Source organism: Haemaphysalis longicornis, unplaced genomic scaffold, assembly GCF_048455015.1.
Source record: "Haemaphysalis longicornis isolate Haplotype H1 unplaced genomic scaffold, Haemaphysalis longicornis Haplotype H1 scaffold_2, whole genome shotgun sequence".
Lineage (NCBI taxonomy): Eukaryota > Metazoa > Arthropoda > Arachnida > Ixodida > Ixodidae > Haemaphysalis > Haemaphysalis longicornis.
The window spans coordinates 72,922,476-72,949,297 of record NW_027526295.1 but is presented as its reverse complement, the minus strand read 5'-3'; the positions used below and the strand labels follow the sequence as shown (position 1 = coordinate 72,949,297).

At 46.0% G+C, this 26,822-nt stretch overlaps 1 protein-coding gene across 1 annotated transcript in view; it reads right to left on the bottom strand.

Annotated features, from left to right (window-relative positions):
* Positions 1-26,822, bottom strand: part of LOC144168064 (lipase member N-like) — a 50,443-nt gene that overhangs the window by 9,967 nt on the left and 13,654 nt on the right. Inside the window, exons 4-8 of the mRNA XM_077697149.1 lie at positions 25,373-25,523; positions 23,610-23,702; positions 20,657-20,809; positions 15,607-15,678; positions 11,974-12,042 (exon numbers count right to left, since the gene is read on the bottom strand). Of these exons, the coding sequence (XP_077553275.1) occupies positions 11,974-12,042; positions 15,607-15,678; positions 20,657-20,809; positions 23,610-23,702; positions 25,373-25,523 (538 nt within the window). The remainder of the gene's footprint in view (positions 1-11,973; positions 12,043-15,606; positions 15,679-20,656; positions 20,810-23,609; positions 23,703-25,372; positions 25,524-26,822) is intronic.

The window sequence follows — 26,822 nt, the reverse complement described above, 5'->3', positions numbered from 1 at the left end:
CGAAGTGGAAAGTGGCGACAGGCCATGTAAATAAACAATTTCAAAGCTAATGCAATGCCTGGTGGTGTGTCTTTCAGTGCTTACATAGAAATAAATCCTTCAGCTTCGCTATGGATCAAGCCTTGTGTAACCCTCTGCAAGCTTTTTCAATTTTTTTTTACAAGATCATCGCCCATTGTCGAGATAGTCTAGCAGCCACCCAGCAAGCGGGTCTCACGCATCCAGCACGATCATCATATACTCTCCGGCAGAGTCTTGGGCTGGTTGCACTGTAGCCTGCTGCGTTATAGTTCATATATCATTAGTTGCGAAGCATATACCTCGCTAATTTTTGAGACACAGGGGCCTTACCTACCCTTTCTTGCCACCTCCTACGTAGACTTTTTTCTGTTGTGATCCGTACGTCCACGCAATGGGCCTATGTGAGTAATGAAGCTCTGGCCACTAGTGCCAAGCCCCACCGTTGTGTAACAGCTTCTCCGTTCTTGCGGTCCATAACTTCTGCGTCCTACTCTTTACCATCCCAAAACGCATGGCCTAGCCGAACGCCAGGAACAGAAAAATAACCAGTATGTTCAATGTCTTCAATCCAATCGCAGGGATTGTGACAGCTACTGTAGTTCATCCCCTCTCCAGTCCGGCACTGCATAACACGAAACGACTGCTTTAAATCAATCCTTCTTTATGCTCAACCTACGCTCAACCTTAGCCACTATTCTTCAAATTTCTGGTGTGCCCCCCCTACCCCCCCTCCTCCCTGAAAAAGCCTGTCGCCTCGCCTGCCTTCGCGTCCTGGCGTCGCTAGATCGCTCTAAAGCGCGCTATGGTGGCTTGTGCTATCACGGGCATGGCAGTGTCTTATCTGCTGGTGGGTTGAAAATGATTTCTAAGCTAACTCTCGGCTTTGTCCAAGGGAAATACTGTCCAATTCTTTGTGACCGCTGAAGCCACCCGACGTTTTACTCGCGGTATTTTTATCGCCTGACGCAACGTCGCGCTATGAGCATTTCAGTTAAGGCTTGCGCTTTTTTTATTTCTTCTTGTTTCCCACATTCGTTCGGTAATAAAACGGCTGCAAGCTAGCAGAGCTACACCATTTTTCCACGAACGTTCGGAGGGACAGCGATGTCGCGTGTTCCAGATGACCAAAGAAGGAAAATCGTGGATCTCAGCTTGCAAGCCTACATTCAGAGGCAGATATCCGAAATGACCAATCGGCCGCTTTCAACAGTAAACCAGATAATCCAAGCGTACCGAAAAGAGCGGCGAATTAAGGATGCGCCTCGTAAAGCCCCCCGAAAGTGACAACAGAAGACGAGGACATGGCCATTCTTGCAGCAGCTGTGGACTGTCCAACTGCAACTGTTCGCGAAATCAAGTACAGTGCAGGGCTCGAAGGTGTGTCCGACACAACAGTGAAGCGTCGTCTGTACGAGGCTGGCCTCAAATCTATACCGGCGGTTCAGAAGCCCATTGTTAGCGAGGCTAATCAGCAAAAGCGCTTCGAATTTGCTCGGGAGCACCAGCAATGGACCGAGGACCACTTGGGGAAGGTCGTCTTTACAGACGAATCTACATTTACGACAAGGTGGGACCAGCGGCAGCGAGTCTGGCGTCCCCAAAACTGCCAGTTAGCACAGATTACAGAAGCTCTCGTATTCTAGAAAGTATTAACTTGCATTTTGCCCTTAGTCCACATGCATATTCAAGTTTGTGTGAAAAAATAGGAATTCCATTCTCACGGCACTTTACCGCCGACTTTGAGCTTGCTACAATACATATAGCATGCGTGCGAAGGAGTAAATCGAGCAGATCCCTGAAGCCACAGTTGCATCACTACAATGCGCCTGTCACCAAATCAGTGCCTGTGAAATATGTCTAACGTACCGCAGTAACCACATATGACATTTTAGAGGAATAATAATAATAATAATAATAATAATAATAATAATAATCTGAACGTCCCAAAGCTGCACGTGGGGAAAGAGAGACCTGATAGAATGGGATGAAATTATAATTTACGTCGTGCTTATCAGGCTAAACATTTTAAACCAAGCATTGAGAACACAAATATGATAATCGGGGCTTGGCGCCAGTACAACAATTTCAGTTTAGCCAAGTTCAGGTCATAAGTCCTGTGGAATGTACTGCTTCTTAATAAATAGCAGCTAGAAATCCGATTTGCACACACAGTGGCATACGTAGAGATGATGTTCTGCCAAAATCTGGGATTATGTAATTATCTCCGAAACACATGAACTGAGAAAAGAGAGTCCGCGTTTTGCTTATTTAACATAACTGCGTTTAAAGAAAATTAGTTCTTCCCCGTTCATAACCATCATACAAAAGCTAAAAGTAATCGCGTTTAATACTTGTTCTTTGTAACCAATGGTTTCATTCGCATTTTATACTGATGTCCACAAAAATATTTTGATTATTTTAGGTATATGCCGGAGTACATGCAGCGAGTCGCAGCCAGTGGTCGTCACTCTGCAGCGAGTGTTTGGGGCGTCGTGACAGCAGAAAGTCTGGGACCCCTCGTGAGGATAGAGAACCGCTTTAATGCGGATTCGTACTGCGCCGTCCTCGACGATGTGCTGCTCCCATACCTTCTTGGAGGACCATTTCCGGAAGAGGACTTCATCAGGCTGCAGCACGATAACTCTCCAGTACACAAGTCAAAGAAAGTTGCAGCGTTGCTGGAGAGTCGCGAAGTGGCAGTCTTCGAATGGCCTCCACAGTCGCCTGACCAAATGTAATTGAAAATGTTTGGGGCAACATGTAGACTACTCTAGCCCACTGACAACTCCGTTCCCTCACAGCGGACGCGCTGTGGGCTATTGTCCACGAGGGATGGGAGCGGCTGAGATCTAACAGCAACAACTGCCGGTCCCTATGCTGCACCCTGTCGAACGGAATGCAGGCTGTCCTGAATGCTGGGGGGGAACCGACCCGCTACTTACCATCGGGTGCCTCCGGAAGCTCACCCCACGCGCGAAAGACGTCGCACCAGTGAAACCTTAGTAACCTCAGCAGCAATAAAAGTTTTATTGCTAGTTGGTAGCTGTTCTTGTGGTTCTTTACGGTTGTTTCCTGTGCTTTGCGCTAAACTCCGCCTGGCACGAGATAGATCTGTGCTTGCAGAAAAACCTCAGCGGGGAGCATAAAATTTAGCGACTCATTATAAGGCGTTTCAGCACTATGATTATAGCTTCGTCGTACAGCCTGCTTAATAATGCAAGCAATGCCTTAAATATACACAAGCACGCGCATTTGCATATTTACGACAATTGTTGTCGATTTCGATGAGTTCGTTGGGCACATTCGAAGTCGCGTCGAGCAACCCACGAGCGCTCCGGAGGTGCACTGAGCATGTGACCAAAAAAGTTAGCCAGATGCCATATCCAGGTAAATATGGCCATCCGCTTTAGAGAGCACATGAAGAAAATAAAGCTTTGCTCCGTGGCCCTGTTTAGTTCCAGAATGTCGTCAAGACCCGAGAATGCCCCGAAGCCGTGGCTCACTGGTTATGGTGCTTGGCTGTACTGAGCCGGGAGATCCATGTTCAATCCCGGTAGCAGGTGCAGCGTTTCAACACAGGCGAAATACAAGAAAGCGCGTTTGCCGAGCTATATCACTATATCACAACGTCTCATAGCCACAGTCGTTTTGCGGCATTAAACCCCATAATCCCAACCAAACCAGTCATGAAATGTTTGTAACCATGCATGCATTGAACTTGGATGGTGGCACGGAAAAAAGGAAGCGGTAAGTTGTCTTACGCAGAAACTACAAACGCGCCACAGTAAGCGAAGTGCGCTTTCCCGCAATGCGTCGCGGCACGCTAAGGCGCTACAAGCATGCCGAGAGTTGGGAGAGCTTCACAGCAAAGCAATCACGGCGCACCCCCGCGTTAGCAGACGAAACGAAGCCCCGCCTCCAAGCCCCTGTGCGCCTGCGCCGCTGAGCTTCGATGCGCGGCCGCGGCTTGTGCGCTGGCGCTCCGCGGAGCACGGCCACGCTGCGCCGTGTTCACACCTAGAGTGGACGGCCCTGTATATCGTGCAGGCTCCTCGTTGCACAGATCTCAAAGAGAATTAGGCAGCACGCGCTATCACACCCCGGCTCCACCAGGACGAAGATGCCTCGGATGATTCCCCGCGGGCTTTGCTCAATCTCAACTCCGTCATACACTTCTCTCGACCGTAACCGAAGCTGCACAATACAGATTTATATACTTTACAGAGAATCCATACCAACGCCTTCCTTCACGGCACCCATGTATGCAATCTACCCTACGCAATAGATCGAAATCCAAACATAGCATTTTCCTTTGCACCCTATACGAGAATGTATAGCAGTGCCCCCTCACACCAACTCTACCCAAAACTACCCCACTTCTGAACACAACAGCTGAGCAGTGGAAAAGCCAGACGGCAAGCGCCGACGCCACTAAGCAAGCAGCTCGAGCTCAAGTTGGGGACTTGAGAGGGTGTAAATGCCGAAAGCTTCCGAGATTAGGGACAACGCTCGAAGCGAGGAGTGGCTCAACCATTTCCGTCTTCGTTCAAATAAAATGCCTATAGATGGTATTCACTGAACGTTTCAGCTGCCCATTTCTCCGCTTACTGGAAAAGGCCATGACATGGCCGAAGCGCCGCGCATATTGCACGGCTTGTGCCACTGCGCCTACACGCCTCAGAAAAAGAAAATACTGGCGTGCGTCATCTGCTCCGTTTCAACCCGATTCTCAGCGGTAGTGTCAACAGATAGGTTATTAATGGTACTCACATTTGACTCGAACCATTATTTTTAGTTCGGTGGGGTACAGTTTGAAACGTCCAACACACATGTGCTTACCACGGATAAGTACAGCCATCCCGAGGAGCCCGACGTAAACAGTGACGGCACACTCACATGGTTGCCTGCATGAGTGCCTCACCAGTGAATACAACCATCAGCTTTGATCCCTATGTATTGGAAGCACCACGGCATCTCAAGCGTCGTCTGCGCTTTGAAAGGGTAAATTATATGCGAATGCCAATATTTTTGAAACAAAACGATTTTGATAACGGCGCTGTCTTGTTCGTTTCTTCTCTTTGCGTACCCTCTTTAGCGTGTTCATCAATACATATTTCACAGCTTCCAAACTCACCACCCTTGCAAACTGACTTACGTGTTCGCTCCGAATAACGGACTCCATAAACTACCGGACTCACAAATTTTAGCGAGAACATTGGTCGCATCTGTATGGTACTGATCTTCCGCATATATTCTGCCCCAATCTTTAATGTTTCGTGCTTGCAATGTTGCGTTTCAGTGTGTTACAAGCAAATATGTGCTCGCCAGCACCCATAGAAACTGCCGCCACTACGATTTACGTTACTGTACACTACCATTGCGGTAGGTGTTTATTCAGGGGCTAGAAAAGTAAGAAAATCAGCCAAACCATCATCGCGTACAAAAGTAACACGTCTGTGAATTTGCAGACAATCCTTTGTTACCCTCGACGCAAGCACATTTCAAGGAGCAACAAAAGACCTGTAGGTTCTGCGTTCAGATTGAGGACTGCGGTGGATAACATTTTATTGATACATTCTTTTCACGTATACAAAGCATGTATAAGTATACGGCCATAAAATCTTCAGTAATATCAGTGGTAGAACGTGCCATTGTGTTGACATAATCATAGTCAATTTATTTGTTTTATAGCGAAAATCAATACTTAATCACCATTAGGCATCACACGCGGTGTACTTCCGCATAACGTTTATCATAGGGACGTGCAGAATTTGCGTGGCATCGAATCCGAATATAAAATCAAGATGCGTAAAACGGGGATCGGGCACTGTGTAGTCATACACAAGAACATGCCTCAACCGCTGCTTCAGGTCTTCGTAGTCCTTGGGATGGGTACCAATGTCAGCCAAACCTCTGAACAGCGCCACAGGAGCTCGGATCTTTTCCAGCGGGTATACGGGTGGCTTTTCCTGAGCAGACACAGAATCACAATTACAATTTGATAAATTTTCGTTCGAAATCGTGTCCAAAATGACCTTTGGGAGGGCCATTCTAAGCAGCATTATCTACAAGCAAAAATTGATCCTCTGCACATCGCCTTGTTGGCCATGTTATTTAAGCTAAGCGATTCCGATTCGTTTATTATAGTTTCAGTGGCAGTGATAAACGGTGAGTTTCCTAACTTTCCCCCCAAATTTTAGTGCTAGTGTATACCTTGCACGCCCTGAACAAACGCAAGGAATGAGAAAGCGGGCAATCTATTGTGAGGGGCCTATGGTTAAGCGTTGCGGGAGAAGAATGTACCCAAACTGGCCGCTGCCTTTGGGAGTTCTGGAGCACAGCAACTGGACCCCTTACAAGAGAACCCCACTAGAAGTAAAGGGGCAGCAAAATTGAATGAATACAAGAGAAGCACATTGATCACCGCAGTTATAGCATAAACGTGATACAGTAGAATTATTGCAAAGGGCACTCTTTACATTTCCAGCTGGTTACTGCTGAGTAGATATTACTCCCCCGAGTAAGTAATACATCAAATAGCCCGAAAAAACAAAATTCATTTAACAAACCAGAAAAAGGACGTAACTGAGCAAGGTATCTACGTAATGCATTTTCAAACGGACACTTAGCAGACAACACAAACAGTATGTGCACTTTTTATTTTTGTGTAATTCACTGGAGTGTGGAGGCCTATGGTTTAAAACAAAGCAAATGGTATTGTGGGAAACCCAGAGTCCTGGCGCGTTCCCCATTCCTCGCCGCGCGCAGCCGAGGCGAGGGGGGAAGACTCCTTCTCTCCCCTCGGCAGATGCGTCACTCTCGCCGCGGCGCAGGCGTGTCGTGGCGCGGCGATCGTTCGTCACGTGACCGGTTCTTCGGGGCCCCGGTGGGCCGGTCTCGGTGCGCGGGACGAAGGAAGGGTCTCTTCGGTTCGAGCGGGCAACGAGGAGAGACGTGAGTACCGGAGATCCGGCTTTCCCCTTCCTTTGTCTACCCCCTTTGCGCCTGCCTCCTGATCCCCGCCGGACAGCTGGGTCGGGACAAGCAAGAGTCGGCTACGTTATTGGTGGAGCGCCAAGAAACGAGAGTTTGGCCGTTTCGTTGTGTTTGTGTGTTCCTTGCTGCTCTCTGCCGCTACGCCGGTCGGCGGTCCGTGGCGGAGTTCAGCCGAGCTAGCCTTGCGGCCGGAACCCTGGTCCCCACAGTATAAACGCATGAACAGCAAGCGGACGTTATTCATCATAAACACAGATAAAAGTACTATGTATAGAAGAGACATTATCCCCATCATAGACATTAGAATTTGGCAATATGGTGGACTCAGAATACTCCTTCGCAGTCCGAGCCAACCAATATCGTCTTGACGATTTAGCACTTGAGAGAGCGTTGCATAAGGAAGACTTGTATTGCTGTTTGCAAGGCTATTCTTAGGCGTTATCTTTTTCCAGAGGGAAAGTTTGATATGATTTTGTCTTTTAAGTTTCCTGGTGGGGTCCGAACAGCTGTACCTGCCCTTCGAGCATATCTTTCTCGTTAACGGCGTAAAATATACAATTAAAATGGTCTCTATAAAATTTGTGTGAGGAAGACTAATCTTTTGAAAGCTTTGAATGCGTATCCGTGTTGACGAAAAGCAATTATACAGGGTGTCCCAGCTATCATGCACCAAGTTTTAAAATAAGAGTAATGGCGTAACTCGAAGAAAACCTATTGGATAATGTTTGCAGTACTGTGAAGAAGCGGTGACAAATTTTTTCGTTAATGAGACTTAACTAATTACTTCTAGTTAATTATCTAACTCGATAATTACTGTCCTAATCACTGAAGTGTCAATGAGGCATTTGTAGGTATCGACGAGGGGCATCTAACTGCGGTATTTTCAGCTACGAACTAATTGCGAACTAATTTATTCTGACTGATAAAGAAAACCCGCGAAATATGAAAAATACCACGTGACAGCGCATCCGCGCGCATTGTAAAGCAGCGTCCCCAAATAAGCTGATTGAAAGCAACTGCTTCCAGTGTTACCCACCCGAAGGGACAGCGCATCACCTTGATAAGGCGCGTGTGCAGATAAGGCACAAACTCGGTGGCGATTTCTTCTTTCTTTCTTTTGTTTATTTCATTCTGGCTAACTCAGAGGCAGCCTGTTTGAGGGCGTTGCTTTACGACGCGCGCGGACGCGCCGTCACGTGGTATTTTTCATATTTCGCGGGTTTTCTTTATCAGTCAGAATAAATGCGTACGTAATTAGTTCGTCGCTGAAAATACCGCAGTTAGATGCCCCTCGTGGGTACCTACAAGTGCCTCATTGACACTTTAGTGATTAGGACAGTACTTCGCGAGTTAGATAATTAATTACAATTAATTAATTAAGTCTAATTAACGAAAAAAATGCTGTCCGCTTCTCCACAGTACTGCAAACATTATCCACTAGGTTTTCTTCGAGTTACGCCATTACTCTTTTTTAAAATCTTGGTGCATGATAGCTGGGACACCCTGTATACAACTTTTGATGACGTACTCTTTACGTCCAAGAGGAGATTTCCCCTGTACGCGATATATTTTTTTATTTTTAATATTCCCTCCCGCCGTTTTCTACACTAACATAGCTTTTGCCTTCTTATAACAAATTATTTTAGCTGATTTATGATACATTATGGATGGTATTCTGCTAATTTATCCGAAATTCACTTGCTGACTCCCAATGCGGTACTCAGCAGGAACCTTTATGAATTCGTGAAGCTTGCCTGTCTGTCTTCACAACCTTTGTGCCATTCACAATTCACGTCATCTTCAACTAATCGCAAAATACTGTTCTCTCTTTTAGCCGGTTGTAGAGCGCTTTATTCAGGCGTACGCAGTGAAGTAGTATAGTTAGAATAAATATTTTCTGAACGTGAGAAGTTTGAAGGTATTCTGGAAAACAAACCCCTCGAAACTTTCCCCGTTCAAGCCTCGCTCAGAAATATTTCGTCGTGTTTGAAAACTGATTTTTGAAACATTTTGATTGGTGGGGTCAGATAATAAACAACTTGATCACCAGTAGGTATGCGAAAGAATTAGCAGAAGCCTTGATCCGGCAACGTCACAAATACGTGACTCCTCACTAGCCATCCTTTCTTTCATGTTGGTTGTTCCCGCTTTCTTGTGACTGTGGTGTCCTACCAAATATTCCCATCCAATCACTTAAATATAACGACCTTGTCTTTCTTCATTTCAGCACGCCAGCCTGGCCTGGAAGCGGCTCAGTTTGATGCGCTCACTTAGGAAGCCGGAGGAGAGTGGCGCAAGGGCTGCGGAATTTGAACGACTATGGAATGTAGAAGTGCAGCACATGAGTTAACCGAGTTTATTTTTTCGTTACACGAGTATGCGCTACTAGATTAGGCCAAACTGCCGTAATAGGAGACGCATTTCTTTCGCCGAATGCTGGTCTTTCGGCGTGGCCCAGCTTAGAGAATTCAAAACTACTCCATTTGTTTCTCTTGCAGTCTCCACCAGCCCTACAGCAATAGTTGACCTCAAGCCACCGTTAAACGCATACGGACTACAGACTCCACCTCTCCATCATCTACCTATGCTTGATCGAGTGGACCCACTCTTAGGCTTGTCGCACGCCGCTTGCTGATGATACCGACCTCACGGACAGGTCCAGCAAGAGCCTGGTGTATCAAGAGTTGTGCTCCGTGTAGGTCCTTCGGTTACGGTGCGGGGTTGTGGGTGCCAGTTCGCGTTTCCGACACCGATGTTATCGTCTGGCAGACGAGTTTCGCTCAATGAGGTCAGGATGAAATGGGGCTAGGGTCACCGAAATGGTTCGAGGAGTTCCTCACGCACTGTTTCGTACAAGCGCGACGGGCGTAATTTCTAACGCCGGGTATCTGTGACGGGACCCAGCGCACTTCCAAGACGGCGCCGTTGCTATTTTTCTGATAAGCGCACGGACTCTTGATGGGACCGGAGGGCATGCCTTTTCAAGGGAGCTTCTCTAAACATTTAGGAGATGCTGTGCACTACGAGTAGATGGTGAAGTGCAGATCTCTGTCGTGGGTAGGTGACGGTACGTTTCTTGCATGCGAAATACCCCTAACTGTACGGCTTCGGCGTTTACTCTATCGTAATCTTAACGCCATGTGTGGTATTGCACGTCCTTGTCTTTCTTTACACTGACCAGTGAGAGGCACTCGCTTCGTATACCTGCCTCCCGTGAACTATTTTAGTGGGGGAGCCACTTAAGGGCTGGGGCTGTTGGCGTCTCCTGTCCTCGTCGTCGTCGACTTCGTATACGTCGTCGTGATTGACGTCTCATTTAGTCACGGTACTAGAACAGCGGTAAACTCGTTTCCGCCTCGCGCTAGAACGTAACGCGTGCTAAAAAACACCGAGACACTCGTTTACGCCTCGCGCTGGAGCGCTTCGTAACGCGTACTCAAAAACACCGGGACATTCGTTTCCATCTCGGGCTAGAGAGCTTCGTGCTTCAAAGACACAAGACTTTTACAGTAATGCTGTGTACCTCTACCTTCCAATGGTTTCATCTCCGTTGGCGAAAGCTTCGCCCCTCCCCAGGTTTCACATTAGAGGAGATGACCCGGGATTTTTTTCTGTACTCACACAAGATCCCTTAAACGCTTGTAGAGTAGCCACCCACATAATGTTCAGGCGCTGGCAAGGTGACTGCAAATTACACATCTTTATTCGGGGAAAATGTCTTATTTGTATGTCTCCCTGCATATATTTGATTGATTTAGGTTTATTACCAACGCTATTGCTCCTTCACAAGTAAAAACACGCCCGTCATTTATTTGAGTACATCGTCTATGTGCAGTCCAGACTCACGTCAAGTGATATATCTAAATACGGGGGAGGTCAGACCCCAAAAAGCCCGGTAAGCACCACCAGATGGCCCGGGTTCACCCCGGTCACGCTCACACTTTGGTTCCGTTCACCCTCGTGCACTTTGTCAGGCGTCGCAAAATCCAGATCGCTAAATAGTATCAAGGGTGCCATACCTTCCCCCTCATAGAACCTTTGGTGTGCATTTTAGAAAAGCCCCATTTCGCGTGGTATGCATTGAAATCGCATTTCCCCAGACAGTGGCTGTTGTCGCGATGGTACAAAGAAAAAAATCCAGGGCCTTGTCCAAACGTGAAACCTAGGGAGGGGCGAAGCATGCAAGTGTATTTAAAGATTGAAATTATCTCCCTTGCCACACGCCGCGCGCTCATTGGGCGCCGGAGAAGCGCTGAGAGGCGCAATCGCGTGCTTGCTGAGGCGGTGGCGCCCTCTCTTGAGCTGAACTGGATTTAAGAACTCTACAAGCCCCACCTGCCCCAGCTTGGGGCGGTGGCTGGGGTGAACGCGAGTGCAGTGGCTTTCTCTGGGGGCTCGTCCTCGGTGATCAACGAGGGGCCGGCACCAGGGAAGCATTCCTTTTCTTGCTTCGACCGAAAACCCCACCCGATCAGGCCTGGCGTAGACAGCTGGAGAGTATTTCAGTGTAACACAAATTATAACCCGTCTACAAACAGCTTCTGCTTGTGCTTTACAATTGCTGAAGCGGGAAGGGAGCATTACGCAAATCGTGAAATCATGTTAGTTTATTTTGAACCGGTTGTATTTAATTTACACTTTTTTTCAGTAGGTGTTACGTTCTATCTCAAGGCGTTGGAAAACGAGTGCCCCGGTGTTTTAGTACCGTAAGTACATGAGACGACAACGGCGGGAGACGCCAACAGCCTGAGCCCCTAAGGGGCGTTGCCTTTAAAAAAACAAATCAATGAGAGCGCGATTGCTTAAAAACCATGACGTGTGATTACGCTTGGAGACATCACGAATTCCGGAAACCTTTTCATTAAAATGGTCATCTGTATATTTTTATAAACACCATTTATGAAGAGGGTTGGTTTTGAGCAAGTATACAGATTCAGAAACATGCGTCAGACATACCTGTGAGTAGCGACGAAGGTTTTCGGCTTTGCCGTAATCAAACCTGACAAAGTTTTGCGCTCTGTATAACTGAAAGAGAAAGTTTGAAAAACGAAATGACCATATTGTCACGTTACTTGCAAGTTCATTGTTGCAATTCCAATACTAAATGTACTATAGGTGGGAATGGGAACCTCATATCACTTGCTGTTTGTGTCAAACCAATATCGCAAGTACTACGGAGGAAAATGGGCGCTTGCCTATACGTACAATTAGTATACCGGATTGTCGTTCCTTATGGGTATTTTTACATTTTTTGTTGTATGTTGCGTAAACGCCTGGTTAAGTAAAATTTGGAGCCGTGTGCAACTTCTTGTTTGTTCAATTCACTTTCATCTAATTTGTAAGTGTTCTGGTCCGAAGAATTTCTAGGGCATTCATGTGTATCTTCAATCACCAAGGCTGCCTACATTAGAGAAAACGGGAGAAACAGCACCTGATTTTCACAATGTCCTGAGCTTCCAGCAATAGCTCAAAAGGTAAGCTTTTTGCGTTTTACCAACCACCAAATATTACAAAACAATACAGCGGAAATACCGAGGAGACAAAAAAGTTCAGTGCCCTTACACTCCCTGAATAAGGATGACCAGCGAAGCTGTGGTGCGTGACGATAGAGTCGTCTGAGCGGACAATCGTTAGTTTCCGGATAGTTTCAGTAAAACAAGTTACAGCCGTTTTCTGTAACCATACGCCCTCCTCAGATCGCAATGCATTTACAGCAGACAGTTATTCTATACCATTTACAACTTCACTCTGAACTAATTGTGACAAGTAATGAAGTTGGGTATAATTGTAGACTCGTCTTAACGGCTGAGATTTATTATAATTTGTTTCGGGATACTTTAAAAAACGCAAGATTTAGGACCGTTTTCTGTAAGCATGCCCTCTCCGTAGATGGTCATGCTTCACTGTACAACAGAAAATGTGGAAAAGCCAGCTTACAAAGGCCAAGCTTACAGCAATCTTCTTAATTAAGGCTTCACCTCTTAACATGAATGCATTGTTGGGAAGGCATTTTTCATTGAAATGTAAGCCGTGTTGTGTCAAAATGTAGAACTTTTTTTTTTAATTGTATGAGTTTTAACACGAAAGTTTTACGCCGGGGTACACAAACCTCACCGACGTAATATTCGTCACGGAAATGACATCACCAGCAAAAGTTTCAGTGACGCGGCGGAGCTAGGATTCAAGTTCACGATCAGTCTGGCCTCAACGGAAGGATTGAAAAGCTTTGTCAACTGAGCCATGAAGTCATTCCCGGATCACTGTAAGAAATCGCCTTGTGTCCTTCCCTCTAACTTCTTCATTCAGATGGTGCTGCCGTCTAGGAGAGGTGAAGCGAAATAGTGCATCATGACGCTAATCAGCGCCGATAGTTGGCGCCTCGGAAGGGCAGCGTATAGCAGCGGAAGCTGCTGTGTTTATCTGTCCGCCGCCTATGTGGAATGGTCAGCTTGTGGAACGCCGCCTCCGCGTTCGAAAAGCTGAGCTCGTCGCAACGAAAGAGCCTGGCGTACACGCCACGGAGCAGGATCAATGTGGTTGCACCTTTCCCTAAGCGACCCGCCAACAGGACGTCGCTCGCCAAGCACACCCACAAGAGTGCTGCCGGCCCGCAAATCATGCTCCTTTCGCTGTAGCGGACCGTGGCTACACCAAACGCTTAGCTGGTGTCCCCCATTCGGTTTAGTTGGCACGGTTGCGAGCGCCTCTGGTTTCAATCCGATTTACGCAATGCTCCGGCGCGTGTAATCCAGTCTCTAATGCTGAATCGTCTAACGGTGGCATACCGACGAAATATAAATAGCTATGTTCAAGTTCACATCGATGCACAATAAACATTCAAATGCTCCTGTGAAGGCACAGTTCACTTTCTTTTTTTACCGGTTTCTATGAAAGAAGGTTCAACCACATTTTTTTTTCTACACTGGGAACCGGTTTTTCAGCGGCGGAGAAACATACTCCAGAAAGAGCGTGACACAATACCAGCAGAGACTGTCGTCAGGGCCAGCACTATAACAGCTCCGCTGCTAAAAAATACTCTTGACTGTTGGTCCGAAGCGAAGAGTGGTCAGCAATAGCGCAAGTGCAATCTTCGGGCACCTTGCGGTGTTGCTACTAAAGTAACCAATTTTTACCATACGCCCCTCCCAGATATCCGGAGAGGATTATCATAAAGTTGATCTCAAAGCCACTGTTCGAAGTGGTGTATTTTACTACCATTGTGCTAGATTACGACAAGCCTCTGCACCACGGAAACGCGTAGCGCACATCATTTTGTTAGGGGAGCTTATGATGGCTACCTTTTTTCGGTTTCGGAATTTCTAACTATGTCTACGTCCGAGGCTCTAACGTTCGAATACGGTAGCATTTACGGTCGTATGTAGGCAAGGCAGATGTTGCTGCTATCTCTTGAGCTCGTCGCGGCCTCTCCTCTCATGGAGGCCTGTTCTAGGAGTTACGCTCTGTTGAGTGAAACGGCAGCTATAATGAGTGTTTTTTTAGCCCATCGCTGGTTAGAAACGGCACTGGCGTAACTGGCAGCTACTTTCCACGATTAGTGTACAAAACTAGCAGAAGAAACATTGTATTTGTGGTTGAGGAACATCGAGGATACCGTGGTTTCTCGAGTCCTGATTACTGCTATTTCAATCAGCCAAAAGCAACCCTTACATTCTCTCAGGAGGTGCAAATCATACTACTATCTGAAACAGAGGAGGCACAGTTGAATCGCGTTCGTTAAACTCGCCTACTTAGGTAAGGCGTGTCTGGATGTTACGAGCAGTAGTAATTCAAATACATGTGTCTGTATTACCGCACAACTCTGTATATATATATATATATATATATATATATCTTTTCCGGATAATGTCGGCATCCACCCTGATGCGACAAGATGTTGACCAACCACTCATGAAATATTTTGCAGGTATAACCTTCATAACCTTTTGCCTTCATTCCAAATCCCTATGATGATTTAGGAGGGCTGCATTAGAAACAAGTTGAGAATTTTTCGCACCCCTATGAACGAATCTATCAAGTTCAATGATTGGTGGCCTCCAATGACCGTTCCGTCATGCTCATGTGAACGGCTCTCGTTACCACATTTTGCATGCAAACAGTTCCTCAAGCTAAAGGCTTCGTTTTCTAATGCTATAACATCACCCAACTGAAAATAGCGAAAATATCTCCCAAAACTCACCCAGCCGAAAATACCGAATGAATAGCGAAAGGCTACGCACACCTGCACTGCCAACGTACGTTTCCTCGCAAATGTGTCAAATCTATATTTTCAATCAACCTAATTCAAATATATAATACACTTACGCAACGCTTGTTTCAAAAATGGTTTTATGGTTTTATTCTGTTCGTTTGTGGACACTAAAGTAGGTGCTAGTAGTACCCAAAACTTGAATATACCTAAATACGTAAGTGGCTTTTAATATTCTGAATAGAAACTCAGAGCTCAACAGGTTTGCTGTGGCTGTAACTTTTCGCGAAAATGTGTATGCTTACATTATTTTACGGATTTTATCAACAAAATTATTCAGGAAATTTAACGTTTCTTGCGTTTTAGAGGTTAATATTTCTTACCTGGGTGTAATGAAAGGCCGCCTGACTTGAGGAACCAACTGGTACATTGGCATCGTACACAGCAATTCGGCTCTGCGTTCGAAAAAGTGCAGCGCGGATTTTAAAATTTCCAACTCTCGAGCTGACATCAGTTTATACGCCACATTTCTAGCGTACGGCTGAAGTAATTCTTTCAATGACATACCAGACGCTAAATTTATAGTATGAACTAGCACTATAGCTTGAGGCGACATGTTGACGCGACCGTTTCTTTTAAAATGCAGCATTATTAGGTGATGTCCTTACAATGGCAGCAAAAATCTTATTGGTAGAGGTTGCAGCATACCAAACTGAGTCGCCATCAATACGCCGCTGCGAATGCTGGTACCCGGTGGCCTCACATTCCCATTGGGTATGCGATGTCCCGACGGGAGTCTTAGCGTTGTGCTATGAGATTTAACGAGCCCAATCAGTTTTCGTAGTTTGGCTACTAATGCATTCGGCGTTACTTCTGACTTTGTAAGGCAATGGTACTTTACGGTACTGAACAAAAGCTGCATTCAGACTTAACAACATATGCACCAGGTGGACTGACCAGTGGTGGTAGCAGCTGGCGCCGAAGCTCAGGGAGAATTCACCGTTTTGTTCCGATATAAGTATAAAGTATTTTGTGCCCACTCAGGGTTTTTGGCCAGTGAAAATACAACCTGCCGTCAGAAGTTCGCGGTCGATTCACTAATTCTCATTAGCTGCGGCATCAACATACGCACCCGCCGTTTTCACATACTTCCTCAAGGTAAATTGCCAGTAACGCTGGTAATATATCCTTAAGAAGTTACGGTGTCTCTTATAATTTTCCAAGTGATTTCTTAGCGGGATCAATTGGGAGACTGCCATTTTCTTGTCCATGCATGCGCACGTCTTTGCAAAAAACTGCGCAGGTCACGTGCCCAGCTCCCTCATCGGCTGCTGAGAATACTTTCAATAACTGGGGCAGGTGTTTTCGGGAATCGTTTCAAGTTACACATCGTCGTCCCTTACAATGAAACGTGCATGTCCTTTTTCCCAATCGCTTCAAGGCGTTACTTACATGTGATTTGGGCCTGCCCGATCGCTTGCACTCTGTTAACTTGCATAGGTAAAGATAGTTTCAACTTGATTTCAGGACATCACGAAAAAGTCACTACTACATTGCTGGTCGAAAAACAATATATACTGTTGCTGCATGTGGCGAAATCGCCGGATCGAAGAGGGTATATTAATCCGATGTCCTAGGGTAACCATAGAATACTTCTGAATGTATAGTCTACTTCTGAGAGTGATTGGTATTACTAAGGAGGGTTGGGGTAAAAAGTGAGATCAAAACGGGCTCAAGAGCTTTACCTGCACCTGTGCCATAAAATTGGCACCGCTCCACGCTCAAGAGCCCCGGCATGCTTCAACGCTCACAGATGGTGTGGTTGAGTAGATTGCAGGTAGGAACAAGGTCAATTGTAATTAAAGTGAGCAGTGTACTTGGCGAGACCAAAATGCCAGTGCATGGTGGTATCTTCCTCACTTCCTGGAGGTTCTTGCAGTCTTAGCAGTAGTTCTTGCACTTATTTTTCTTATGACATCTTTCAGGCCATTTCTTAGGAGTGCCAGAGGAGCGACTGTTCCGCGGCAGAGTGGGAGAACGCCGACTATGCGCGATACGAGGGTTGAAGTGTTTGAGCATGCCTGTAGGTTTCAAGACATCTGTCGGCGTGTCTGGGCAGGCTGTCGCTGGCGAAATTTTGTATAAATTCCAGGAAGATGATAATGTGCTCGATTCCATCGCTTGTTGGCTGAAAATTCCTTTCTGGATCGAGTGACTTTCAAAAGCTTTCAGCACAGCAACGTGAGTTGGATGTGCTGCCTTAAGGCCCTCGGCATTATATGACCTCTCTGCTATTGTTCCTAGACAAGAGACTCTAAATGGTAATCCCAAACTGCACATTCACGTAAGAGATGAGTTCCAGTTCTGCCCTGTTTTTGTGTTGCGGGGGAAGAGTTTCATATTTCTAAAAGTGATGCGCTTTCACGCTCGGTTTGCTCTTCAACGATAGTGGCGGAGAAAGAACGGCCGTATGATTGCCGCGGGAAGAAGAAAGGCTGCGTGGAAAAAGCTGGACGGGGATTCCAAGCTACCTCTTGCTTTTTCCTCGAAAGCGTTATTGATGCACCGTTGTGGCTTGTTGGTCCTGTACCAGCAGATACCCGCTGCGACATCTGTGCGGAAGCTTTGGCGGATGCCATTGTACTTTGTTTGGAGTTCTCCCTAAGGCGTTGCAGCAGTTCGCTTAATCGACACATGATAGCACTGATGCTTTAAAACTGTTTTTTCTTTACTCAGTGCATTCTGCAGATCACCCATGTGTCCCGGCATAACGATCATTCGAAAATCACACAACCATGAAAAGTCGCCCATTGGTCAACAAGTAAACTCCGGGCACTGGTTGGAAATCGCCAGTACCATGCAACAAACAAATGCACAGTTAAGCGATGTATATTTATATGGTGTGTGGTTCAGTGACGGAGTTGCGCTAGGAAAAGGGTGTCTGAAATAATGAAAACCTGCAGGTGACACTCTTCATAAGGTACGGTATTAGAACTCTTCGGTGGTGATGCCGCGTGAGTCTCGGCGACACGGCGGATATGTACAGTCAGGGATAGATAGCCAAATCACGGTTAACAAGTACACAAAGACGTAAAAATGAAGTTTCGTCTTTAACTGAGGTTTGAGAAGGTTGTTAGTAATCATTATTTCGAAGAGAGAATTCGTACGTCCAAATGTTAAGAAATTAATTTACCAGCTTTTCCTTCAACCCTTCCTAATTTTTCAACGTTAAATTTAATGTGGGACTCCCATTCTGCAACAGCATATTTAACCTCAGGTTAAACATATGATTGTTAGCAACCAAGTTTTCCACGTGGAGGCGAATGAAGAAGTTTGCGTTTCAAATAAAAAAGCTTTCGTAAAGGGCCTGATCGGATGTCGATGTGCAGGTACTAAGAGAGATTATAAGTAAACATTAGGCCTAAATATTTGAAGCTGTTGATCAGCTTAGGTGCACATATCCCGTTCTTAGCCTCCGCTGCAAGAATTTCCCAGGTGTGCGTTAGGCGCTATTCTACCTTCTATACTTAAATTTCACGGAATAACATACATTCATCTGCAGTCGCATATGAACTGGGGGTGGAGAGGTGGAGGTGCTAACTACATTTCCAATGTCATTACAGCATAAGCAACCGCGCGAAAATATTACTCTGGGGCACTACTGACATGACTGGTAGACATCCAGAGCCATGACCATCAATTAAAACACCTTCATCCCTATTCACCACATACATATCCACTTCCAGAACTAAGATTCCCTGAATACTGATATACATATTCTTATTTATTTCGTAGCGAGGAACTTTGTCATATCTCTCGCTAAAATTTTAAAAAATTAGTTATGTAAAATGTGAAAGCATTACGAGCACATTGACGCAAAAAATTAAGAGTGTGCTTCCAACGTGCTCAGAATGTGAAGGCGGAAGCCTAGTAGGACCTTCCGTTAGTCTGCTGTAGAACTTTCCGTTGAACTCTGCGGACGCGCCCGACTGCACTTGAGCAGCTCCTTGTACAGCATCTTGTAAAGCTTGTTGCGCACTCACCGCACCACTAACAGCCACCTGTTTTCCCCCGCCGGTACCTTTACCCCTCAAGGCAGGCCGTATTGCACGTACGACAGCGGCGCCACAAGTCAAGTGGTCGGTTTCCTCACTTCAGGACCCCGTTGGAACGTGTAGCCGTCTCAGCACCGTGGATCAGCCGAAGCCGACGTACGCTACAGCTAGGAAGTTCTCTCTCCCACTACTTAACCAATGAGTTGGAATTTGGGCAAAGTAAGCTGTCACTCCCACATCGTTTGGTACAGAGTGCAGGGCGCGTTGCAGAAGGGGAACGGTGAGACATATTGCATCGGCAAGAATAAGGGAATATTGTTAGGGTATACGGGAACGTGTTTGTTTGGAAGACACGACAGGAGCGCTCCTCTTTCCTGCTGTGGGAGGGCCTGCGAATGACCCGTCAGCAGACTGGTCGCTCCACCAGTTTTATTGGCTTCTTAGGTCAATGTGACCAACCCTGCACTCCGACTTTCGTCACCCAAAGAGTTCGGGTCACCGTTCGCGTAGTGTGGCAACGCGGTCACCCAACAGGTCAATGACTCGTCTGCGTGGCCATGTGTGTTGCCGTCGGCGTCATTTCGCCCTGGTGGGACCACGCGTTTATGCAGAAAAAGTGGTGACCCACGTTAGGAAGCCAAACGATACTATTCACCCCAATGCACTCCCAAGTGTCGGGGGGAGTCACGTCATCGTTGGTTTCATACCTGGAAACGTTAAAAGTTGTAAACGTTTCATAATCCACCTTCTAATATTCTTTACACCTTTAGAACTGATGATGGTGGTGGTGTGCTTGCCCGATACGAATGTGTTCTCGTATTTTGTAATGTTAGTCATTTTTCCCGGCTCCCGCCATCTGCATATCAAGATTGTCTGATGATAAAGAAATCTTCGAGGACATCAACGCCCTTCCTCTGACTTCTGAAAGGTGCAGCATTATAGTTTAACTGCTTTCGGCTGAGTGTCGAATTGAACCTTAGTTCTGACAGAATTGCTGGTAAGTGCTGGTCCGCTAGATGTTCTAAAGCAGGAGCGGTCGGACTGCGATACTCTGCGATGCGTGTGCTCAAATCAATTCACTTTACCCGGAAGTATTACCGAGGATGGCGCTTTTAACATTGTTTCCGCGCGAGCTCGCAAGCACCCCTTCTGGGCGTGCTTTATTTCTGAGACCTGCACAATCCTTTCCACTGGGTTTTATTTCTCAGTCAGGCATCGTGAATTCAAATGAAGCGTCACAGGCCGCGGGAATTTGGGTGCCATTTTCCTGCACCAGAAAACGCTGGACAACACCGACGCCGGCTTTTCATGCCACGGGGCATTTATGGCTTTCGCCTAAATAGCAGTTCAAGAGGCAAAAAGTAAATGTAACGCTTACGGCGTTCAGTTGCCTGGGGTTCACTCCTATCACAAGTGCCAAAGGCGACCAGCAGATGTTGCGAATCGGAGAGTCGCAGAAAGTGGCAATCAGCTTTCTGGCGAATGGGCTTGATAGAAGCATCCCGCCTCCAGTAAGGAGGTCATTCACGCCCTGCAGTGAAAGGTAGTACAATAATATTTATACATGAAACAATATTCGACGACTCAAAAGGATTACCTCCTCTTCAGAGGGCCGAAACGAAAAACACAAGCGAAAGGACGGCACAACACTGAGAGGCCTAAATCGGAACTGCATATGGCGAGTGCGGGATTATTTTCCGGATATTCCTAGTTATTTTGGCATTTGCTAACTGCGCCCACAAAATACTATGCGTATCCTCTGTCGAGACCTCTTTACCTGTTTTGCGTCACTCCGCCGGTAGCTCGGACCTACTCTATCCGTCGCGTTACAATTTTGTATTTCTTTTCGCGTAAAAGTGCGAAAATAAAATTTGTGCTTTACGTAACGCAGTTTGTTATGGTTTACACCAAGGTTACGCCAACTTTGCCTCTGCGTTCCGCCCTTTTTCAATAGAAAAGCCGCCATGAATGGGCGCTTATTGGTTATCCGGTCCACTTTCCCCTGTGCAGCGCGTCGGCGAGAGGAAATGAAAGCGCCGCGACAAGCTTCACAACAAGGCTATATTAAATATAACATCACACGCATTGAAAAAAAAAACGCTTTGTTTTGTTTTGAATTTACCGTTAGAGTTTTGTTATCTGTAAACCATATGAATATAACTTTTGCCGTTAAAGCGCATGTCGCGAGTCGAATCGATCCCGTAGCCGCCTGGACGGCCTGTATAAATTTCCCACGCAATTCTAGATGTTGCGCTCTAGTACAGCTGAGCTTAACGAGCAATTTTATTGCCCATGGCATTACGACATCGTTGTGGCAGAGCTAGGTTTATCACATTTTTTGTGCTACCTAATTTTTAGAGGCTCTTTCGGGACAGAACTGTGTTGACTACGAACGCAGCCATAGCTTACATAGCTTTTGTCATGTTTTTGCATCTTTGACATTGTGGACATTATTTTCCTCCTTTTTCTACAAAAACTGTAAATATACGCAGTTAGTCGGTTTCAAAACAAGCCCCATGGGGCGTTGCCAATATTACCTCGTAATAGTTTTCTTCACATTCTTTAACAGACAGTGATCTTTCTTTCTGGGGGAGAGCTTGGAAAGAGTTACAAGGGTATGGTTAGATGGAAGGGAATTGGAAGCGAAAAGAAAAGAGAATTTTTTTCAGCTACTTCCTGTCATTGTATTTAATATAACTACTACTACTACGCCAGGTAAAAAAAAATCAGTTCCCTTCCACTCTGTGAAGAAGGATGACCTGCAAAGCCGGATGCAGTCCACCTGAGTGCACGAAACAAAACGCGTTTATCGAAATTTGCGATGGAGGATATTTCCTAGCCAATTAGCTGAATGAACCTCTCAAGGATCCAAGCTTTGCTCTTGCATATAAACATGGAACTGCCTGTGCCCCCCCCCCCCCCCCTCCTGCGTCGTAAGCATCTTACTATTTGTGTAAGGCCGGGTTCAGATTGTTGCCGCAACTGTCGTAATGACTTTAAAGAATGACGTTATTACACGTTTCAGCCAACCGAACTGCGTCACATGGCATTTTTTACGTTCATAGATCACGATATGGTTTTTGTGTCGATAATCTGAACATAGCCTAATACACAAACCAATCCGCTCGACCACTAAGGACTCCGCACAGGCCCCACTGAGCCGTTTGACGTCCGCGGTTAAATCTCGTACCAGCACAACAGACATGCGATCCATCAGTACGGGCATGACTCCTATAGCTGCGCGTGCACACCTCCCCTCCTCTATTCTTCACTACAAACCTTCGCCCGCATAAACCGGCAAACGGTCATGTGCGCGTGCTTAGAAGTGACAGACGCCGCGACGGCGGGTTTCGGTCCTTTTAGGGGGCAGCCCTTTGGCAGCCGTTAACTGGGATTCGCGGCAACGGCGTCTGTCCGTGTAACCGAGTGAGCGAACGCAGCTGGGACGAAAGAAAGGAAACGGAGCGAAGCGTCGAGCGAAGGGTGAACTGGAGTACGGCACGTGCGGCTACGGCGTCACCTCTCTCATTGCCTTTCCCTCACACATGTTTCATGTGTCCCCACCAAGGAGCGCCCTTTCCTTGACACTTTCCCCAGACGCTGTTCCATTCTTCTCTAATCCAAACCACGTGACGTTTGCGCGGGAGGTTCAAACACGATATGCAACAACATGCTCGCAGCTCCCTCGTGCGGGGCTAATCCGAACCACGTGACATGTGCGCCGGAGGTTCTAACACAATTTGCAACATGCTAACCGGCGGCGGCAGCGCTCTGCGAGGTAGCAGCAGAGTAGCGCACGCCGCCGTCCGTTCGCTGATCACGCAGACACTTCCTGATGCGCACCAGAAATGCGCCGTGACCGAGAAGACTCCAGCTCGCGCTGCGCGCAAATTTTATATCAGGGGTTGTAGTAATCGTCAGTGCATTTTTTACGCCCATCCGTGTTTCAGTTTACTTTTCGCAATCATCTGATAACCGCATACCGCCGTTAGCTGCCGACTGCGCAACTTGCCATAGTGGCATCGGTGCAGGCGAGAGGAAAAATAGTTGTGAAAGAGGTGTCAGCGGTGGTGAGGAGGAGCCCCGGAGCGGCGCCAAGTAAATCGGTGACACCGGAATGAAAACGGGGGGGTTAGACATATACTGCTTTGCACTAATAATCAACTACGGACGCCGTAAAAGCTGCTAAGCTGCTTCAGATAAGCATACCCATGCCCACAACATTTGACAACCCAACAGAAAAACTCGGTAATGATGTATGGCCTTCCCGAGGTCGCATAGATTCTTCCTTGTAAACGCGAGCGCGTATCAATACTTTTTTAGCGGCTTACCTTTATCGCCTCCACAAAGGGCGCTAAGACCCGTATCGGTGACGTGAAGTGTGTCATGTTTCCGACAGCACCATACCCCACCAAAATGTTCACCTGGAATTTTAAGGTACCAGTCAATATGGCTACGACAAGCTTAAAGCAGAAATAACAGGTTAAGCCACTTGAAACAATTAAACGTATATCCGCAGTTCTCCGCCATTTCTAAGAAGTTGTTTTTGTTCGAAACCCTTCATTGTCTTCTTTCACTTCACTATAACTGATAGCACGGGTGCCATTTTCCAACCACACATGAAGCTAACAGTAAGATTCAGATCGAATAAACCCTCGATGACCTCGGAGATAAAGGACACGCTACGTGAAACTTCCTTAAGGACCTCAAAGCCTATGCTACGCCCAAAAAGCGATAAAGACGACATCTAAAACAATCTGTTGTCGGCGGAACGCGTTTTTGGAATCAAAATAGATGCTCTCGCTCTTGTACCGCGTGCACTGCCTGAAACTCTGTAATTTCCGTACTGCGGCCGATGTGAAGCACTCAGCAGCCATCGTTTGACGTGAAGTAACGCTACAGTATTAAACCACTAAGCAGTGCCCATTAAAGGTGCTTGGGGTTCAATGCAGCATCTTTTTCGTGCGGCAACACGGAACATATATTTCTGCCAATGACATGACCATTCGGTTTGCGAACTGTTTTTAACGCTAACGAATTATGGAAAGGTTTCTTGAGCAGATTATTTCAATGTAGGTTTGCTGCTGTCTTTCGCTTTCATTACTATTTCGCATGAATTCATATATTCAACCAGTGTTTAACATGAATAGTCCCCAAACAAAAATGATTATCTTTCTGGCTAAAGAGTTTGTTGGAGCTGGAACCTTCGAACTAAAAAAACGAGATTTTCAGGTTTGATGTAAGGTGCAACATTGGCGTCTACGGATTTTAGCGGCTAAGTTCAATTTCAACTCAACATCCTAACTAAAACATTTTCTGCAGCAGAGATTATCATCAGATTAAACACTAATTGTCTTAACGTCTATTGTTTCACCAGAAAACGTCTGATTCATAGTAGAACACTTACTTCAACCTATGTATGTTCATTCATTAGGCTTGTCGCAGAGACAAAAACTGAAGCCCGTAACCTTTAACATTTTTGTGGTGACGTTCATTTAAAAAGTTGCAGATCTGTGAGGTTAAATGACAATAACTAATATCACACGCGCGGCATTGATCAAACTACCAAGGTAGCTGAAAATCATGGCGTCTTATGTACACCGTGAAATACATAAGAGCGAAACCCTCGGTTGTTTTTCCTTTTTATGGCAGTAATGAAGATTGAAAACAAAACACAAGGTGCATGTTCCCGGCCGCGGCGGCCGCTTTTCTGATGGAGGCGAAAAGCAAAAACGCCCGTGTGTACGAGATTTCGGCGCACGTTAAAGATCCCCAGGTGGTCAAAATTAATCCGGAGTCCTCCACTACGGCGCGCCTCATCGCCTGCGTTGCGTCGGCGCGTTAAACCCCCAAAATCAATCAATCAAACAAGGTGCATGTTTTTCTTTTACAAACTTTGTTGTATTCTAGGGGAAACAATATTTTACGATAAAAAAAGACTATTTCTAGCATGGTTAAAGCAGAACTTTGTAAAGAAACCAAGAATTTGCATGCGTTGCTAATTAAGTTGTAGGTGTCTTTCTTACTAGTTTCGAATGTTCTGTCTCTCGTACATCAAAGTCTTTGGTAGGTGTTCAGCTTTTCTGCTACTCGCCTTGTTGTTGTACTCCGGGCGCATAGAGAGGAAAACAAGGGACGATGTGAATCCTTGTGAAAATGCGAGCAGACCAAGCCTGTAGAACTTCGTCACGTTAAGGATGTGATCCACAGTTGCCGCAAGGTCGTACCTTCCAATTTCGTCAAAACTGTAAATGTATTCATCACTTCGTAAATATTTTGTTTTATTTATAAGGAATAGACGGCAACGATATCGTGACGCCATTAGTAGAAAAGTGAATGTTTTGATTTTGGTCGTAATAGCAAATACGAGATATTTTGTTGCATAATTTTCAAAATTATTCACATGAGCATTTTTTATCAGCAGAGGCAGCACGTGATAGCACAGACGACAAAGCTGTTTGGGGATTACCATGATTTCAGCCAGCTGAGAAGTGCCCTCTAACCATCAGAAGGCGATGAGCCCTAACTCACTTTAATAAGTACACTGCATTTTCGTTAAAAATGCTGAGAATGTATCGGACTTCGAGGTCGAATATTTTCGCTTTGGGCTCGTGAAAGCAGACCTCGGGAAACAATATATATAGATTAGTCTTGCCCTCAAAGGGGCATTATCTTTTCTAATTTCTGTCATCTTAATCTTCACCGCACACGCGTTGATCTCACACGCGTTGATCTCAGAACAGGTGAATGCTTCTTCCTACGGAGAAAGTTGAGCGCGGCTCTTTAGGTGAGCTGATTCTGTAATACTTTGAGGTAAACCGTTTGAGAGGCACATGCAGGTATGTAGAGTAAAATACCCCTCTGGTAGCGCCGCAGACAGACCTTCGACCAATGCAGCGCTGTGTTTCAAATTATGCATCATTTTACACATTCACCTAATTGCTTACAAAATGAAGCCGACGTCAACGCCCCTGAAAGCGCGAGCAGGCGCACTCTCTTTTTTTTTTATCATCCGCTTACCGCTGCTTTTTTTGCCGCGCTTCCTTCGTAATCACCGATGTTCAGTGTCCGCTGCGTTCCGCCTTCGCTCACAAAAACCCTCCCCAGTGCCTGTAAATCGCTCCCTCAGTTATGTCGTCGGCAACGCCAACGCCTTAGTGCGCTTAAAGGCCAACTTTCATTCAAGAAAAAAGGCGAAACAGCAGCGAACGACTCCCGATGACCAGTGGTGTAGGCAGAAATGTTTTTCCAGGGATGTTATATCCCACAGGTAAAAAAACTTTAAAAAGATAGTCTGCGCGCGATATATATCTTATTTTTGTTTTCTTACTTTATTCCCGTTGTTGCATTCAAATCTACAGAGGAAGTGTTTGAAAAACGTGGGCAGAATAAACACAGTAAAGACTTGCATTTCCATTGAAATGCAGATTTCCCGGAATAAACACCTGTAATTGTTATAACAGCGTGAATAGAAATAAATGGTCGAACAGAAATTGGAAAACCAAATAATAATAAAAATATAAAACATAAAATTTTCACAAAAT